The sequence below is a fragment of the Saccostrea echinata genome, unplaced genomic scaffold, assembly GCF_033153115.1.
Source record: "Saccostrea echinata isolate AGI-Se365-2 ecotype Australia unplaced genomic scaffold, CSIRO_AGI_Sech_v1 ptg000017l, whole genome shotgun sequence".
Lineage (NCBI taxonomy): Eukaryota > Metazoa > Mollusca > Bivalvia > Ostreida > Ostreidae > Saccostrea > Saccostrea echinata.
Window position 1 is genome coordinate 7,737,501 of NW_026889766.1, and position 20,999 is coordinate 7,758,499.

Sequence of the window (20,999 nt, forward strand, 5' to 3'; positions counted from 1 at the left end):
ATTTGAAATGTTTTTTACATATGCTGTAGATACTGCAAAAGTCAAGAGAAAATTCAGAGATTTTTATTCAGTTCACTTCCGGTCGTGTGTTTTCCTGTCTTCAAAATTAGAATTTGTTCTCACAATTGTTCGGCAACAGTAAAAGACTGAAGTCTAAAATTTTGAGTCAGTCATCAGTTCATTTGCTTCGTGTAAAAATCGTGTGTCGTCATCACTTCCGGTCGTGACAGGAAACGAAGCAAAAAAGTATTTTTTTAACTTATTTTGTTTCTACATAAGTTATAGGCTAATACCGACGTTGGAAAAGACATGTTCATGCAAACAGGAAGTCGTATAACGGAAGACCTTCTCATTACTAGTAATGAGTTTCTAGTATTCTTAATATTATTGTATAGACGAAATTTGGTAAAGGACTATGTCCGCTCCATTTCTCCAGAACAGCTTAAGATATGAACGTTAACTTTGTCAGATATCATAGATAATGACTTGTAGATGTCACCATGAATATTCTTTCCGTCGTCATTACTTCCGGTCGTCACAGAAATTGGATTAAAAAGTCGATTTTTTCTATTTCTTCGTCTTTCTAACTTCTTTTTTCTGTAATATTCATAGGGTATGTAAAGGCCCCTCTTTGAAGATTTTACGTATTACCAGTTTCCTGATAGGATTAAGAAGGAATTAAATATCTTTAAATATCTTAGAATTTCCGAAAACGTAGGACCAACGTTTCTTAAACACTACAGAATATTGATTTTTCCCCCGTATATATAGTTTGCGAGGACTGCTCAGTGCTCATTTACGTAGGAACTGGTGTAGAGTTAAAACCTACTGGGTGATTGGGATAGGCCAGAAAAACCTTGCCGTTGCCATGGAAACGAGTTTATATTAAATAAAAACGGTTGTATATGATATGTGTGTGCATTTTATTCGCCCCTATTTTTGTCAACTGTAGAAGACATTGCCATCTTTACACCCCCCCTTTTTCTCTTTTTCGCTTTTATGTTTTGCATTCTTTATAAAATGACCTTGACTTTCATATCACAAGCAACTCTTCTTGACGTTTTTAAAATTATAAGCCTTAATTCTTTCTACAAAGTAATGCTAATTTACATGTTTATGTTCAAGACCCCCCCCCCCCTTTCCTCGAAGCAACCAGGTAGAATACACAGATATAAAATTTACAACTTATAAGGAACTTCTTAAGAGTTTCATTAATAAAGTTCGGTTCCCCTGATGTGATTTGATATTTTACTACCATTCATTCTTCTTCTGTTTTGTCTTTAGAATTTATAATTATTTTATTTAGAATTAATTTATCTTTAGAAAGTAGTGATTGTCAGCTGCATTCATTAGCATTTCGCGTTTTCTTCTATATCTATTACTTGCATATTAATAATTTCATTAAATAATATTTAAAAGTATTAAAACTTCATTTCTATTAAATTTTATTCATTTGTAAATCCTTGGATCCGCTCCTGCAGGTGCGCGAAAGCCTCATCACTACTGTAAACAAATTATTCATCACGCCGAAAATGTTCATGATTCCGCTAAACTTAGAAAGCTTACACATAGTTTTTCATCTCATAAACAACCATCAGCCCTGTCCAATGCAGAAATGCTCGAATTGAAGGGGAAAATTCAGGAATTGTTTTGCGTCAACCATGTTTTGACGTGAACCTTACACCGCATTCTGTTATTTAGGTCTTCCGTTTCAGACAGAAGACCTTATAGTGATTCTACTGTTTCTTCTTTTTCTTTTTATTATTATTATTTTTTTCCCCTTTTCTTTTCGGACGATTTCTCAGAGATGGCTGGACGGATTTTCTTGAAATTTTCAGGGATACAGTGCAGGGAACTAATTTTGTTACATAAACCAGCATCAGCATACGCATTAGTAGCATCAGGATCGAGCTAGCATCAGCATCAGCATTTAAAAAACAGCATTACCAGGATCAGCATCAGCAAGCAAAGGATAAAACCAGCATTGGCCTACATAAAATCAGCATTATCCTACTAGCATCAGAAAATCAATGAGTTTTAATTCAGTAAAAAATTAAAAAAGAAAGAAAGAATATTGGTTAAAGTATTCACATTATTGATACATAGTGAGATATTATGATCAAATAATTGTAAAAGGCACTTTTATTGCTTTAAACGGCAATGCTGAAATTCATTTATCTACTTCCGGTAGCATGATGCTACTTCCGGTAGCATTGACCTAATTATAAAACAGCATCAGGATAAGGATTACTAGCATTAAATCAGCAAGCAAAGGAAGCATTCAAATCAGCAAGCAAAGGAAGCATTCAAATCAGCATCGATGCTGTAACAAAATTAGTTTCCTGCACTGTAATAGAGAATGAAAATACCTACAAATGTATCTTTCATTTTTTTCAAAATTCACTTCCGGTCGTCAGATATGTCCGATTTCCGTTTTTTTCAGAAATATTTTGTCCGAGTCATATCTCAGAAACGGTAAGAGATAAAGACACCAAACTTATATGGTTAATAGATCTTGAGGAGTAGGCAAATCCATTTGGGTTAAGAGCGTCAGCCGTCACTTCCGGTCGTCACAGGAAGTGATCAAAGAAATCGAAATTTTCAACTTTTCTCTTTTGATTTTTTTCTTTCATCACATTGTTGCATCTTTTTTGTAGATTCGAAATATGTTGGTCCCACCGGAAACAAAAACGTCAACTTCCGGTTATAAGCGAAAAACTGCATAATTTGAGTATTTTACTTTCCCATAAATATTTTTTATAGATAATGTATTTGAACTGATTTTTGAACATGTTATCAAGACTGCAAATATCTAGAGTACCGTCAAATATCTTTGTAAAATTTACTTCCGGTCGCGCGATTAAATGTCCGCAAAATGAAAACTTGTCAGAGTGAGATCTCAGAAACTGTAAGAGATTTAGACACCAAACTTACAGGATTATTAGACTTTGAGGAGTAGACAAAACCATTTGGGTTAAGAGCGTCAGGCGTCACTTCTGGTCGTCACGGGAAGTGATCAAAGAAATCAAAAATTTCAACTTTTCTCTTTTGGAATAAGACTTGCATCATGTAATTGTATCTTTTTCACAGTTACGATATGTGTTGGTCTCACTAGAAACAAAAAACGACAACTTCCGGTTATAAGAGAAAAACTACATAATAATGGTTTTTAATTTTCCCATACATATCGCTTATAGATAGAGTTCTTTAAATGATTTTTATATATGTTATTAAGACTGCAGATGTCTAGAGTGACGTGAAATATCTTAGTAAAATTCACTTCCGGTCGCTTGTTATCTTGTCCTCAAAATGAAAAGTTATTTCAGCGAGATCTCGGAAACGGTATGAGAGTAAGACACCAAACTTATAGGAGTAATAAACGTTGGTGAGAAGGCAAGACACATAGGGTTAAAAGCGTAAGCTGTCACTTCCGGTCGTCACAGGAAGTGATCGAAGAAATCGAAAATTCCAACTTTTCTTTTTAAAATTAAAACTTTCATCACTTTATTGCTTCTCTTTCCCTCTTTTGAAATATGTTAGATTCCACCGGAAACAAAAACTTTAAACTTCCGGTTTTAAGAGATAAAGTACGTTTTTTCGTGGTTTAACTTTCTCATAAATATCACTTATAGATAATTATTTGAAATGTTCATTTACATATGCTGTAAATACATGTACTGCAAAAGTCAAGAGAAAATTCAGAGATTTTTATTCAGTTCACTTCCGGCCATGTGTTTTTTCCTGTCCTCAAAATTAGAATTTGTTCTCACAATGTTGGGCAACAGTAAAAGACTGAAGGCTTAAACTTTCAGGACTTATAGTCAGTCATCAGTTCATTTGCATCGTGTAAAAATCGTGTGTCGTCATTACTTCCGGTCGTGACAGGAAAAGTAATTTTTAAATTAATTTGTTTCTACATAAGTTTTAGGCTAATACCGAAGATGGAAAAGACATGTTCATGGAAACAGGAAGTCGTATAACGGAAGACCTTCTCATTACTAGTAATGAGTTTCTAGTATTCTTAATATTATTGTATAGACGAAATTTGGTAAAGGACTATGTCCGCTCCATTTCTCCAGAACAGCTTAAGATATGAAAGTTAACTTTGTCAGATATCATAGATAATGACTTGTAGATGTCACCATGAATATTCTTTCCGTCGTCATTACTTCCGGTCGTCACAGAAATTGGATTAAAAAGTCGATTTTTTCTATTTCTTCGTCTTTCTAACTTCTTTTTTCTGTAATATTCATAGGGTATGTAAAGGCCCCTCTTTGAAGATTTTACGTATTACCAGTTTCCTGATAGGATTAAGAAGGAATTAAATATCTTTAAATATCTTAGAATTTCCGAAAACGTAGGACCAACGTTTCTTAAACACTACAGAATATTGATTTTTCCCCCGTATATATAGTTTGCGAGGACTGCTCAGTGCTCATTTACGTAGGAACTGGTGTAGAGTTAAAACCTACTGGGTGATTGGGATAGGCCAGAAAAACCTTGCCGTTGCCATGGAAACGAGTTTATATTAAATAAAAACGGTTGTATATGATATGTGTGTGCATTTTATTCGCCCCTATTTTTGTCAACTGTAGAAGACATTGCCATCTTTACACCCCCCCCCCTTTTTCTCTTTTTCGCTTTTATGTTTTGCATTCTTTATAAAATGACCTTGACTTTCATATCACAAGCAACTCTTCTTGACGTTTTTAAAATTATAAGCCTTAATTCTTTCTACAAAGTAATGCTAATTTACATGTTTATGTTCAAGACCCCCCCCCCCCCTTTCCTCGAAGCAACCAGGTAGAATACACAGATATAAAATTTACAACTTATAAGGAACTTCTTAAGAGTTTCATTAATAAAGTTCGGTTCCCCTGATGTGATTTGATATTTTACTACCATTCATTCTTCTTCTGTTTTGTCTTTAGAATTTATAATTATTTTATTTAGAATTAATTTATCTTTAGAAAGTAGTGATTGTCAGCTGCATTCATTAGCATTTCGCGTTTTCTTCTATATCTATTACTTGCATATTAATAATTTCATTAAATAATATTTAAAAGTATTAAAACTTCATTTCTATTAAATTTTATTCATTTGTAAATCCTTGGATCCGCTCCTGCAGGTGCGCGAAAGCCTCATCACTACTGTAAACAAATTATTCATCACGCCGAAAATGTTCATGATTCCGCTAAACTAAGAAAGCTTACACATAGTTTTTCATCTCATAAACAACCATCAGCCCTGTCCAATGCAGAAATGCTCGAATTGAAGGGGAAAATTCAGGAATTGTTTTGCGTCAACCATGTTTTGACGTGAACCTTACACCGCATTCTGTTATTAAGGTCTTCCGTTTCAGTCGGAAGACCTTATAGTGATTCTACTGTTTTTTCTTTTTAAGGTCTTCCGTTTCAGACGGAAGATCTTATAGTGATTCTACTGTTTCTTCTTTTTATTAAGGTCTTCCGTTTTAAACGGAAGACCTTATAGTGATTCTACTGTTTCTTCTTTATTATTATTTTTTTTTTCTCCTTTTCTTTTCGGGGCGATTTCTCAGAGATGGCTGGACGGATTTTCTTGAAATTTTCAGGGATGATAGAAAATGAAAATACCCCCAGGCGTTTTTTTCATTTTTTCAAAATTCACTTCCGGTCGTCGGATATGTCCGATTTCCGTTTTTTTCAAAAATATTTTGTCCCAGTCATATCTCAGAAACGGTAAGAGATTAAGACACCAAACTTATATGGTTAATAGATCTTGAGGAGTAGGCAAAACCATTTGGGTTAAGAGTGTCAGCCGTCACTTCCGGTCGTCACAGGAAGTGATCAAAGAAATCGAAAATTTCAACTTTTCTTTTTCGAATCTTTTTTTGCATCACCTTATTGCATCTTATTTGTAGTTTCGAAATATGTTGGTCCCACCGGAAACAAAAACGTCAACTTTCGGCTATAAGCGAAAAACTGCATAATTTGAGTATTTTACTTTCCCATAAATATTTTTTTTATAGATAAAGTATTTGAACTGATTTTTAAATATGTTATCAAGACTGCAAATGTCTAGAGTAACGTCTAATATCTTTGTAAAATTCACTTCCGGTCGCGCGTTTAAATGTCCGCAAAATGAGAACTTGTCCCAGTGATATCTCAGAAACAGTAAGAGATTTAGACACCAAACTTACAGGAGTAATAGACCTTGAGTAGTAGACAAAACCGTTTGGGTTAAGAGCGTCAGTCGTCACTTCCGGTCGTCAAAGGAAGTGATCAAAGAAATCAAAAATTTCAACTTTTCTCTTTTGAAATAAGACTTGCATCATATAATTGTATCTTTTACACAGGTTCGATATATGTTGGTCTCACCGGAAACAAAAAACGACAACTTCCGGTTATAAGAGAAAAACTACGTAATAGAGGTTTTTTACTTCCCCATAAATATCGCTTATAGATAAAGTTTTTTAAATGATTTAAAGATATATTATTGAGATTGCAGATGTCTAGAGTGACGTGAAATATCTTAGTAAAATTCACTTCCGGTCGCGTGTTTTCTTGTCCTCAAAATGAAAAGTTATTTCAGAGAGATCTCGGAAACGGCATGAGATTAAGACACTAAACTCATAGGAGCAATAAACCTTGGTGAGTAGGCAAAACATATAGGGTTAAACGCGTAAACCGTCACTTCCGGTCGTCACAGGAAGTGATCAAAGAAATCAAAAATTTCAACTTTTCTTTTTAAAATTAAAACTTGCATCACTTTATTGCTTCTCTTTCGCTGTTTTGAAATATGTTAGATTCTACCGGAAAGAAAAACTTTAAACTTCCGGTCTTAAGAGATAAACTACGTTATTTCGTGGTTTAACTTTCTCATAAATATCACTTATATATAAGTATTTGAAATGTTTTTTACATATGTTGTAGATACTGCAAAAGTCAAGAGGAAATTCAGAGATTTTTATTCAGTTCACTTCCGGTCGTGTGTTTTCCTGTCCTCAAAATAAGAATTTGTTCTCACAATTCTTCGGCAACAATAATAGACTGAAGTCTAAAAATTTCAGGACTTATAGTCAATCACCAGTTCATTTGCATCGTGTAAAAATCGTGTGTCGTCATTACTTCCGGTCGTGACAGGAAACGAAGCAAAAAAGTAAATTTTTTTCAGTTATTTAGCTTCTACATAAGTTTTAGGCTAATACCGACGTTGGAAAAGACATGTTGATGCAAACAGGAAGTAGTATAACGGAAGACCTTCTCATTACTAGTAATGAGTTTCTAGTTATTATTATTATTTTTTTCCCGTTTTTTGTCCAAGCGATTTCTCAGAGATGGCTCGATGGATTTTCTTGAAACTTTCAGGGATTATGAAAAATAAAATAAACTAAAAACATTTTTAAGGAATTTGCAAAATTCACTTCCCGTCGTCAGATATGTCCAATTTCCGTTTTTTCAAAAGAGATCATGTCCGGACGATATCTCAGAAACGGTAAAAGATTAAGACCTCAAACTTTCAGAGTTTATTGATCATGACAAGTACGTTTGCAGAATATGTTTAAATCCGTCAGCCGTCACTTCCGGTTGTCACAGGAGGAGATCAAAGAAATCGAAAATTTCAACTTTTCTTATTTTAATTAAATCTTGCATCACATTATTGCATCTGTTTTACAGTTTCGAAATATGTTAGTTCCACCGGAAACAGAAACGTCAACTTCCGGTTATAAGAGAAAAACTACATAATTTGAGTATTTTACTTTCCAATAAATATCGCTTATAGATGAAGTATTTGAAATGATTTTTAGATATGTTATTTAGACTGCAAATGTCTAGAGTAACCTTAAATATCTTGGTAAAATTCACTTCCGGTCGCATGTTTTACTGTCCGCAAAATGAGAACTTGTCAAAGTGAGATCTCAGAAACGGTAAGAGATTAAGACACCAAACTTATATGAGTAATAGAACTTAATGAGTAGGCAAAACTTTTTGGGTTAATGGCGTCAGCCGTCTCTTCCGGTCGTTACAGGAAGTGATCAAAGAAATCGAAAATTTAAACTTTTCACTTTTGAAATAAAACTTGCATCATATAATTGAATCTCTTTCACAGTTTCTATATGTGTTGGTCTCACTGGAAACAAAAAAAGACACTTTCCGATTATAAAAAAGAAACTATGTTATTGGGATTTTAAACATTCCCAAAAATATCACTTATTGATAAAGTTTTTGAAATGATTTTTACATATGTTATTGAGACTGCAATTGTCTAGTGTGAAGTCAACCATCTTAGGAAAATGCACTTCCGGTCGCATGTTTTTCTGTCCTCAAGTTGAGATTTTGTTCACCTTAATGCGCAAAAACACTACATGACTGAAGTCAAAAACTTTCAGAACTTATAGTTAGTTACCAGTTTATCTACATCATGTAAAAATCGTACGTTGTCGTCACTTCCGGTCGTGACAGGAAGCGATGCAAAAAAGTGAATTTTTAAAGTTTTTTTTTTTTTTTTTTTTTTTTTTTGCAGAAATGTTTGGCTAATGCAGATGTTAGATAGACCATGACCATGCAAATTATTTTTATACATTTTATTCGTTTGGAGCACTTTCATTCATGACGAAGTACATAAAGAAAACAGAAAAGTAATTCCGTTTGTTTTTATCTGTATCTACATATCTTTGGAAGCCTTGAGATAACTTTTGTTATTATTTAGAGTAATCTTATTGAGATGATTGTGGGGTTTTTTTTCAAAGAAGTCAAGAAAACGGAAGACCTGTTATTGCCTAGGCAATAAGTATCTAGTTCTTCTTATTATTTTTTTGACTTTCTAATTTTGTGCACGCGATTTCTCAGAGACTACTGGATGGAATTTACTGAAATTTGCAGGAACAATGTGTTGTAATATGAAGTGATTTTATCCGAGAGATTTTTTGGAAAATCTCTTCCGGTGCCAAGTTACAGACCATTTTCTGAATTTAAAAAGACATTTTGTCCGCGGATAATCTCAAGAACGGTAAAACATATCAATATCGAACTTTCAAGGATTATAGATCGTGAAAAATACTAGCCGGGACATGACCTTTTGTTCGTCGTCGGTACTTCCGGTTGTTACCGGATGCTAATTTAAAAATTCGCATTTTCTAACTTTTTTGTTTTTCAATATTTTTCTTTGATATTAGTTAGGATAATAGAAGCATTTCCAGGAAGGCTTTATATATAATTTGTTTAAAAATTGATAAATCCAATCTCTAGATATTTGCATTTTAAAATTTGAAGTGGGTCCAAAATGGCGTCTGTGTCCGTAAACTCCGACGAGCAGGTCGGCACTCGGAGCTCCTCGGGTGGCTTGTACCTCGCACACTAACCTACAACGTCAACGGTGTCCTATTATTTCGGGTTTAATCCCGATTATGTCTGAATTTTCTTTCTCATTTTTTACCTTTAATTTACGTTTTCATCTTTATAAATGATGTTTTTTTCTGTGTGAATCCACCGCTATTTTCATTTGTTTTAAATAAATCTTTAAAAATCATTGCATTTATGAAGGACCCATGTTATATTTAACGGACATTGGCACGTCAAGGTTTTCCTGAGAAGAAAAGGTTAAATACATGGGTTTTTTCACTTATGAAATAGTGATTGAGAGTGATCTCCCGTGTAGAATTCTCTAAGCGGTGAAAACCAGTAAAGCATATGTTTACAGAGGTAAACAAAAAGCACGTGTACTTCCTTCAACGGGTAGAATCATCTATATAGCAAGAAAGAAAAGTAGTAATGGCTTTGTTGTACATTGTATTCAGAAGACAAAGAGCCAATAGGTCGTCATTTACCATAGTCATGCTCAGTATGCTGGGAAAGGCAAAGATGTGACATATGCTGAAAGGTAGACCGACTGAGATCAGTTTCTAGGTTGTATGAAGGAATCAGCATTTAGTAACTACGAATAAAAATTGAAATACATCCATGCCAATATTTTTTTATGACAATGTGTTTCAATCAATTTAGTCAATTACATGATAGAATCAATCAACCAGTCTGACTCTCCTGACCCTTATGAATAATATGTAATTATACCTGTTAAGGGAAGTAACTCAAAAATAGAGATCGGTGCCGGTATGTCCTTGTCTTGTTTCTATATTTACATTTTCAGCTTGAATATCTAGAAGTCATAGGAAATGAAAATACAATAATGTATATAAAACAAAAACCATATGAAATAAGTGAGTTTTGGAGAAATATGGTGAAAGATTATGTAGGTCCCTTTTATCAAGATTTTACATAGGAATGTACATTTGACAGAATCTGCGTCAGCCGTCACTTCCAGTCGTCACAGGAAGTGATAAAAGAAATAAAAAAATTTCAACTTTCCTTTTTTAATTGAAAATTGCATCACTTTATTGCATCTTTTTCGCAGACTCGAAAGATGTTTGCCACACCGGAAACAAATACGACAACTTCCGGTTATAAGAGAAAAACTAAATAATTTGACTATTTTACTTTTCCATTAATATTCTTTATAGATAAAGTATTTGAAATGATTTTTAAATATGTTATTCGGAGTGCAAATGTCTAGAGTAACCTTGAAAACGTCAACTTCCAGTTTAAGGAGATAGCACGTTGGATTTTCACGCTGACGACCAGGGTTAAATTTCCAGAGTGTTTGAATTTCTTTTCTCACTTTTCAGCTTGAATTTACGTTTTTATTTTAAGAATCGGACGGAAGACCTCTCATTGCTCGCAATGAGATTCTAGTTAAAATTATAATTTGTACGCTCATTGTGTTACAATGTGCTGCATTAAATATGCTTAAGGGAGAAGTTCTTTTTGGACAAATTTTGATTATAGACATCCCAAAAAAAATAATGATAATAATAAAATACAATAAAATAAAAAAATAAATAAATAATGATAAAAAAAAAATCGCCAAACAATTCTGGGTATATCATGCATGAAGGCAAAGGACAACCAAACGTCTCTAAAGTCATAAGATGTTATTTCCCGATTTTTCATAGTAAGCTTTGTTTGGTTTTTACCTAAAAATATACACGGAATTATAATCATTTATTTCCTTTTTTTCTCTCTAACAGGTTGTGACTTCGGTAGATATGGAAAGAATTGTGTTGAGATCTGTAACTCCAACTGTAGAGTTTGTAACAGGTTTACTGGTGTGTGTGAGCTTGACTGTTATGCTGGATGGAAGGGGACGTTCTGTGAAAATGGTATGGTTTTGTTTTCGATTATCATTGAAAACATTTTTTACATAAACATATTATAAAAAAAAAAACAGTGAGAAAATATATGTAAAGATTCAAATTTAAAGGAATTAGGTCTCATTTTCTTCAATATAATATGGAATTTGGTAATGGAGCTAAACAAAGAGATCACATTCATTTTTTTTCCTGATTTTGCTTATGTCTTCTTTTAAAGGAAGTCTATACCATACATTTTAATATATCGCCTTCTATTATATTGTCTTTCTACAGATTTTTACAGTTTTTCTTTGACCAGAACAGCCCTTTTCTTTACAAGAAACTCTAGAACTAGATTTATGAAATATTTTTTGTTGTAGAATGTGATGGGCGGCAGTATGGACACAATTGCAATCAGTCATGTGGTTCTTGTTCGAATTTCGAACAATGTCACCATATAAATGGGACATGTTTAAATGGGTGCGACAAGGGATATCAGGGAGAAGAATGTACAAAAGGTAGGCCTTTTTCTATTTAAATGCATCTTAAATCAGGAAATGCATTTAAAACTTTTACATGGAGTTTCAAACAAATGACATAAGAAGAAAAAGAAATGGGAAATTTTGTACCAGGTCTCTAATATTTTTTTTATATAATTGTTTATTGTTTTCTTTTCTGTTTTCTTCAAGGATTATCAGACATTGTATTTCAGAAGAAAAAAAGATCATCAAAACTGACCAATTACAAACACGACTTTGAAATTTGACATGTTTCCTTTATTCCCAGAATGCATTGAGGGACGTTATGGCTATAACTGCCAGGACCTGTGTAACATTAACTGTGGTGTCCCTGGTAGATGTAACAGAGTTACAGGACAATGTGAGGGTGGCTGTCAGTCGGGATGGAAAGGGTCAAAATGTGACAATAGTAAAGATATTTCAGTATTATATGCATTTATCAATCTTGCGTACTTATGCTAAAATAAACAACCAAGATCAGTTATCAATTTAACAGAATTAGGGATGGAATGTCAGAAACATTTTGTTGCTGCATACAGTTGTTGATATTAATGGAATATATATCAGATGCAAGCAAAACAAACAAAAGGATTATTTACAATCAAAAAGGGATCTCTTTGGCAAAGTGAATGAAAAAATACTAGTTGACAAGTAAGTTGAATTTCCGGTGCTTTTTTTGTGATAAACTGAAATTATGCTCAGTTATGCGAAGTTTCCTTGGAAATATATATACTAAAAAGAAAATCAAACTTGGATTAATTTTATTCTGTAGAATGTGATGGTGGTAAATTTGGATTAAGCTGTGCACATACATGCGGTGTTTGCATTGAGAAAGAACAGTGTCATTATTTGAACGGGACCTGCTTGAATGGCTGCGGCAGGGGGTATCAAGGGAAAAACTGTATACAAGGTGACAAAATCAGTTCTCAGAAAGAGAATGTATTATATTCCCTGCATTTCGAATTAAAGACAATCAGTCTTGTGGAAAAGTAGGTATATATTGCAAATAATCTGTTTTAGTGAAAGGGTAAAGAAAGACTGGGATTAAGATGATAAAAATGCGTTCATTTCGTGAAATTAAAAAAAAATCGTTTTCTTAATTTTTTTTTTTATTTCTTTAATCCCTGGATTACGATTATATTAAAGTTATTATGCATATCTTAATGTGGCAACTAAAAAAAAGATCGTGTTATACTAGGCGTAATATTATTAATATTATTAATTAATGGAACAAAAGTAATATACATTTTTTCTTAAATTATTTAGAGCATCGTTTATTCTTAATAACAAAATATTATTTTAAACGTATGAAATACCTGATTTCATAGTACCTCCTATATTTTTCTTAAAAATAAAGTTGAAAATAAAGACTTTAATATGTCTTTTACCAATTTAGAATGCGCCTGGGGTTTCCATGGTTACGGATGTAATGAAACATGCAGCACTGAGTGTTTTAATGGAACATGTGACGCAATGACGGGAGCGTGTCCACAGGTGGGTCGAACTGATTTAAGTTCAGACTGATATGCGTTATAATCTATTTTTTAAATCATTTAATTAATACAATTATCCAAATTTATTCTTAAAAACGCCGGATGATTTTTTTTTTAAATATATGTATGATTTGCGGGGTATTTCAAAATTTGGACTAGTAAAACGTTAACAAACATCTTTTTTTAAATAACAAACAAGCTTATTCTTGTGAAAAAAGTTATAAAAAAACTAATTATACAATTTTGAGTGAACGAAATAAATTCCTTTAAATAAAGTCAACAACATGTTACATCAAATTAAGTTCCTTTTTAAATTTATTCGATTTATCATTTTTATAGGTAAATTCTATAAACCTTAAAAGCCAAATTTGATTCGGCAAGTTAAATTCCTTACAGGATATTCAGGGGTTTGTTTAGACATATATTACCCGCTATTACAAATTTAGAACTTTGATTCAACCAATTGAATATGTTATAACAAGATCAAATTTGAAATTTTGTTAAACAAAATTAATGAGTTGTCACAAGTTTTTGAATGGAAAAAAACCCAGATTGAATTTCTTTTAACGAAATGCAAAATTTGTAATCACAAATTTAAAAACAAAATAAAAGTTCTTGATTGCCTTCTATAGATTTTTAATTGCACTTTCGTCAGGTATTGTTTTCATTTAAGTAAGCTATGAAAAACATGTATCGTTGATACATGAAAAAGGTGAAAATAACGAACAGTGATAGTACAAACAATACAAAATATGTGAACAGTGCATAAACATGGAGACCTTGAAATTCTAGAGTAGATATTATTTGCCTAGGAGGAGTAATTAAGCATCGCTTGTTGACAGGTCACACCCGCCATGACATGAACCCTATGTATTGATCAAGTAGACAAAACACTCCGTAGTCAAATTTAGTACCAAAGCAAAGGCACAACACTCCATATAAAATAGTCGGCCAAATTACGACAGAGTGATAGGCTATATTTGTTACTAATGTTATTATAACGACCATATGATTGTAAAAAAAATGTGATTTTTAACGAAGCTGTTGAAACCCCTGCCACATCAACTTACCTATGTGTAACCTGCCTTGGTTTGAAAAAAAAATGATCGTACCTAGAGCATGCTCTTCAGTGGCGAATAAATTTGGAGACATAAACACCATATGCAGGTGATAACGGAATATTACTACATAAATTAAAGTTGACAATGGAAAATTAGCAGAATATTACTACATATTTAAGGAGAGTTGATGTCGAAAAGCTGAAGTCATCTCATTTGTCATACAATGTAGTTGTTAGTTTGAAATAGAACAAGCAGACTCCATGGTTTTTTTTTCAAGTTCACTGGGATATATCGAGTCGATGTATTAATGGAAAAAAACTATTGCTAAATTTAAAAAAAGTCGTCGATTTATCTGAACTTCGAGATGAAAGTCATGGCAATTTTTTTGTTCATGAATAAAATCTGCTTCTTAATGTGTTAAATCAAAACCCTAGAAGGGCAGCGTAATCCAAGAATCAAAATTGCACTTTTTAACGTTTTGAAATTATAAACCTTTACTTGAAGAACTTTACACAAGATATTAAAATCTTTATATATATACAAGTAATTCAAAGATAATTTCAGAAATCTTTGTTCAATTCATTTTTTAAAAGAATAACAACGCAATTGCCACACGGACAGGGAATTAATGAATAAGAAATATAAATATATATTTACATTCATTTTTTTTTAAACTCAAGAAATTTAAAAGGTTATCTAATATGTATGAATCAAGCTTTTACTTATCCAAGAATAATATCGTTTGGAGAAATGGATTATTTTTCTTCCTTAGAATGTATTATTTTGCATGAGGCAAACAACAAATATATTTTTCAAGGAAAGGGAGTTTCTACTTAGAAATAAATGTACAGGGCAATCGCCTTATTTGAGTAATGATCAGCCAATAAGACCAAGTGAAAACTGATTAAAAACACTTGAATGCAATATATTAATTGCTTAAAAACAGTGACCTTTAAGGTATCAACTCTAAAAGATATAACTCATGATCAGCGTTATTCAAAGGAATTAACTTAACTATTCTTATGTTGTTTCCAAGCCCATTTCTCATATCAAATCAGGTATTTTTTTCAGTTTTTGGTAAAATGTAAGATAAAAATAGCAGGGGGGTTTTCATTTTTTCATCAATTATTTTTTTTTTGTATTTTCAGTTTAAAAAGGATTCCGATTAAACTTTAATACTCTACAAGTTAATCTATCTTTGACATTGAGTTATATCTCGCATAATCAATGCAATAAATTTTGTTTTGTCATGCTATCCTTTATACCTTAACAACCCGAGGCATGTTGCTTGGTCAGGTGGCTGTGTGTGTTCAAACGAGAGGTGATTTCTTGCCCTGAATTCACAACTTTGCGTGCATTATATAAACGACTGGGTAAAGCAGCATACACCGAATAAGTGGAGCAGCTGATCAACCCTGCTACTGTTGGGCATATTTATTTATTTTAGGCGAGGAAAAAAGGGCATGGCATTGAAAAGTAAGGCATGGCACCGCACCATGCTAGTTTGCATTAGATTTTGCTCCTTTATTAGCTGACCTGCTTTTATTTTTTTCTATAAATCATAGGAATATAAAATATTGGTCGGCTTGTAATGGAGCACAATTAGTACCAATCATGATTCAAAAAGTTTGCCTTCAATTTAATAAAATACTTAAGTATATATATTTTCATTGAAGAATAGTTTCCCACAGTATCCAAATATGCAGTAAAACGGTTTATGATATCAATATTATCTCTAATTTTTATTTTTTTTATGGAAATAAGGATTTTGAATGAATAAGCTGTATCAATTCTGCACCTTACTGTGTACTCTTTTCATTCCTCGTGCAGGTGTCTGCTCCAGATCCCCAAGAAATCAACACTGGTCCTATCATAGGAGGAGCTGTGACAGTCATTGTTGTTAGCCTGGCGGTTGTCGTATTAGTTTTTGTTTTCAGAAGGTAATTGTGATACATGTTCTCATTACTCCTTTACTTGGTAATGTTTTATATTTTGCTAACTTTTGAATGCTAATATTCTAACACATTTAATTGAAAACTTAGGAACATGTGATAAAAGCTATTTTTATATTAGCAGTGGATATCTATTTAAATAAAAAAAAATGTGATGGCAGCCTTTTAAACTCACTAGTTCTGAAAGTATACCTTATAAAATGGCTTTATTGATTACTTGTTTAGAAATGAAAGACTTCATTTATTATTAATATAATTCTATCATTGTTTTTAATGGTTAAGGAAAAGTTCAAATGGGACAGACAATGAACAAAATCATATAGAGAAGAGAGCTGAACAAATGTGTTCAGAAAATACATTAGCTAATATAGATATCTATGACATGATCAGCGAGAACGGACTGTATCAATAACTTGGAACCAGGACAGAGGTAACAGATGATGGTGGATATCAGGGACTGGGACTCAGGACAGAGGTATCTGATAATGGTTGGTATCAGGAACTGGGACCACGGACAGAGATCTATGATCAATCTAAAGACAACGCAGCATACCAGGAACTGGGTCAAATAAGTCAACTCTCTCATTATGACAAATTACATTAGCTTGGATTTGGGAAAATTTAGTTTTCTTCTTCAAACATCAATGGTAGAGCGCTCGCTCTGTGATCGGGAGGTGGTGAGTTCGAATCTCGGCCGCGACTGACCTAAGTCGATAAAAAATAGGTAGCAACTGTTCCTTCGCCAGGCGCTCGGCACTTTGAAGTGAAAGTTGCGGGTCCTTCGGATGAGACCTTAAAAACCGAGGCCCCGTGTCACGGCAGGCGTTGGCACGATAAAGATCCCTCATTGCTCAATGGCCCTGAGTGCCGAGTAAAGGTCAAAATTTGAAGCCCTTCACCGGTATATGGTGACGTCTCTATATGAGTGAAAAATTCTCGAATGGGACGTTAAACAACATACAATCAATCAATCAATCAAACACCAATGATAAGAGAAAAAACACTTATACATGTATATGTACTAGTGTAAAAAAAAAAAAAAAACAAACAAACCATAAAACATCTCTATAATGTTAACTGTCCAGAAAGTGTTTTATAGGTCTACAAATATTCGAGTAATATGAAAAGAAATTGTACACGAAGAAGCAAAGTGTCTTATTAAGGGAGTCTATTGTTTAATATTACTTTATGCATTGATTTCTGATGGAAATAAAAATCGATAAGATTTAAATACAATTGTGGGTTGAAGCTCAACTGTTAAAAGTAAAGAGTCATGGAAAAATGTTAGTCTCAACCAACTCTCCCATTTTTCAACTTAATTTACTTGAGTCAAGGTTTATTAAATGAAGGGAGCCTAAAAATTTCTCCAATTTAAGAAATTAATTTTGTTAATATTAGTATTAATCTTTCGAATAACCAAGATTGAATATCTTTGTTACATATCGTGTATCGGGGCATAATTTTGAGGTGAACACAACTGAATTATGTGTTCTAAACTGTTGTTTTTAATAACATAAAAATGGCTTAATATTTGCTACATTTCCGAATATCACAAAAATAAAATGTATCAACATTGCCTACAGTATCTCAGAAAACGGTAATTGATTTTCTTTTACCTCCTCTTTAGATTAATATCGGATTAAATATGGGTATCCGGATTCCTTTTCACATGATTTTGATTGATTAAATTGACATCTATAATATAAAAAGTGTTTTTACCAAAAATGGCCTTTATTTGAAGAAATTTGACTGTAGAGAACTCAGAAAAAGCGAAGGTAACCAGTTATCAATTGTGCCCAATATGGCATCATATATTGATTTTTATTTTAATTTAATATTTTTTAAATCGAAATCTGTTGAAGACAAAATATTTTTTTCTTAAGTGTACAAATGAAGGTTATGTGAATGCGGAAATTACAATTCATTATATCTGTCAGGAATTGATATAAAATGTATTTAAATACTACACATTATTTATTTGTTTATAATTCTTAGATTTGTCGGTTTTAAATGAATAATGATATAAATTCAAAAATGCATTGATCATACAATACAAATGAATTTTGCTGGGATAGGGAAATCTTGCCAGAAAAGATCCAAAAAAGTAGTTGTTAATCAAAACCAAATATGATGGTTTTTTTTTTATATATATATACATTTATTTCTATCTTGCCAAAGACCATTTTCATGTTTGTCCAAGTATGTACTTGCAAAACTTTAAATGTGATATCACATACGTGTTATTTTGTCATGCATTTTAAATCTGGATGACGAGAAAGCTTTTACCTGTAAGTGCAATTGTAGACAATACGTTGCAGAGAAAAAAATGCGCATATAAAAATCACAGATGAAAACGCGTACGCCGAGGTAATTATAACTGACAAGCTCACTAGTGAAAGCGCTATCTTAAAACCATGCAACAGAGGACAAAAAATAAACTCTATGATAAATTTTGCAGTGCACAAACCCGGTATGAGCCCCGTTTAAGCTATGGAAACTACGGAAAACTGTTGTTGAACCAGCCGTTCGCTATTGATGCTAGATGTGGACAATCATTTCAAACATATTGTAATGTGGCAAAGATTTACAGCACACTGGATCCAAGGATTTGATCGACAATCTCTATCACCATACACTATGTATTCGTTGGGACATTAAAAAAAAAAAAAAAACCCAAAAAATTTCTCTTCTGAAATCGTCTCTGTAGATCTAGCTACCCCTTACTTCCAAGCGTCTGTTTATTGTAAGTTTGTGTACTTTCCCTGAAGACAAAGACACACTTCAAAAGAAATGTGGATTTTTAAATTGTATTTACAAGATAATGAAATGTTACAATATAGAATACTTCTTCAGCGAGTACCTCATTAATAGAGTTTGTTTGTTGTTTAACGTACCTCTAGAGAATTTTTCACTCATATTGAGACGCCACCAGTTGCCGATGGATGACTGCAAATTTATACCTATACTCGGCACTCAGAGCCATTGAGAAGTAAGGGATCTTTTTCGTGCCAACACCTACCGCGACACGGGACCTCGGTTTATACGATCTCATCCGGAGGATCGGTCTCCACGTCTCGCAGTGGATTAGAACCTGCGACGTAAAGATCAACTCCTTACTCCGCGACTCTAGAGCAGACGCTCTAACCACTGCGCCACGAGGGTGACTCATTAATACAGACACATCGACAAAATTTTGTTGGAACCAGTACATCAGCAATCTTATGAACCTTTCTTCTTATGATGAATGGGGAATCTCTTAAAAAGGCCTACCAGAACTAAATATTTTCTCGGAAATACATCGAAAAGTAACTACCCAGCCACTTTGAACACTTAGTCTCCAGCACCCAGAACATATGTGTAAATTATTTGAACTCATAAATCTTTTAATTACGTATGAGACGGGAGAAGTAATGTGTAAATTATGCAAAAGAAAAATACAGGAAATCGCTCTACATTTTACTTTAGACTGTCCAAATCTGTTCAAAAGCCATGGACATTTTATGAACCTGATTGTCTACTGCTTACCAGTGAATATATTTTTTGAGCTCCCATACAAGTCCGATTGATTGATTGACTGTACGTTGTTTTACGTCCCATTCGAGAATTTTTCACTCATATAGAGACATCACCATATGAAGGGCTTCAAATTTTGAATCGGCACTCAGTGCCATTAAGCAGTGAGGGATCTTTATCGTGCCAACACCTGCAGTGACACGAAGCCTCAGTTTTTAAGGTCTCATCCGAAGGACCCACACTTTCACTTCAAAGTACCGAGCGCATTGCGAAGTAACAGTTGCTACGCATGTTTTATCGACTTAAGTCAGTCTCGGCCGAGATTCGAACTCACGACCTCCCGATCACGGAGCGAGCGCTCTACCGACTGAGCTACCGTGAACGGTCATTCAAGTCCGAAACTATTATGGTAAATACACTTCTAGGGTCTAGGAAGAACAGAATCATTCCAGGATATGAATGGATCACGTTTATCATGTGGGTCTCTACCGGAATTACATCGATGATGAAGGCTAGAAAATCTATAATGATTAAAGACAACAGCATGTTCAAGTTTCATTGGGAAAAAAAATCACGTGATCATTTTTCTTTATTGCACCTGTACATATATATTTGTGTTTCAAATCTATGAACTGATGTTAAGTAAATGTTTTTCATTATCTTTATGATAGAATCAATCTCTATATTATAGAGGAATTAAAGATTGTCTATCTGTCTGTCATTATAAAGCTGCATGTGTTTAATTTTTATTCATTTCTTTTGTATAAAGTTGATTGTTTGTATTGATTAATATTTCCTGTTTTAGGTTTTTCGTTTAAACTTAACATTTCTTTTTGATCATTTTTATGTCAATTTTCTTTTTGTGTTTCTGTTTCTGTTTTCATTGTTATAGCTACATTAAAATATTTTATATGAATTTTTTTTTCATATTTCTTTTTTCAAATTTATTATTATTGTGATTTAAACGCTCCTATATTGTCGGTCAGTTTAGCAATGATTTTCCATTTTCTTCACTCACAAACAACTTATCAAAACCTAATATGTGTTTATTACATTAATGAATTTAAAGGCCTAAAATTTAATTACACAGTCCGTACTTCAAGTCTATGTAGAAACTTCCAGTCATTGTTAATGGAAATGTTGATGATAATGAATAGTGGTCGATTTTTAGAAAATCAACAAAAATGTATATCTGTGAACAAGGCATAAAACACAGTTCCCCAAAATTCAAGAGGTGAGATCGGACGCCCAGGAAGCATCCAACGGTGGCCCGCCGCACCTGCCGTAAGCCCTAA

At 33.1% G+C, this 20,999-nt stretch overlaps 1 protein-coding gene across 1 annotated transcript in view; it reads left to right on the top strand.

Annotated features, from left to right (window-relative positions):
• Window positions 1-16,795, top strand: part of LOC133189313 (multiple epidermal growth factor-like domains protein 10) — a 53,430-nt gene extending 36,635 nt beyond the window's left edge. Inside the window, exons 6-12 of the mRNA XM_061324706.1 lie at window positions 11,066-11,197; window positions 11,548-11,685; window positions 11,954-12,094; window positions 12,458-12,595; window positions 13,082-13,179; window positions 16,070-16,179; window positions 16,615-16,795. Of these exons, the coding sequence (XP_061180690.1) occupies window positions 11,066-11,197; window positions 11,548-11,685; window positions 11,954-12,094; window positions 12,458-12,595; window positions 13,082-13,179; window positions 16,070-16,179; window positions 16,615-16,795 (938 nt within the window). The remainder of the gene's footprint in view (window positions 1-11,065; window positions 11,198-11,547; window positions 11,686-11,953; window positions 12,095-12,457; window positions 12,596-13,081; window positions 13,180-16,069; window positions 16,180-16,614) is intronic.
• The last annotated feature ends 4,204 nt before the right edge of the window (window positions 16,796-20,999 follow it).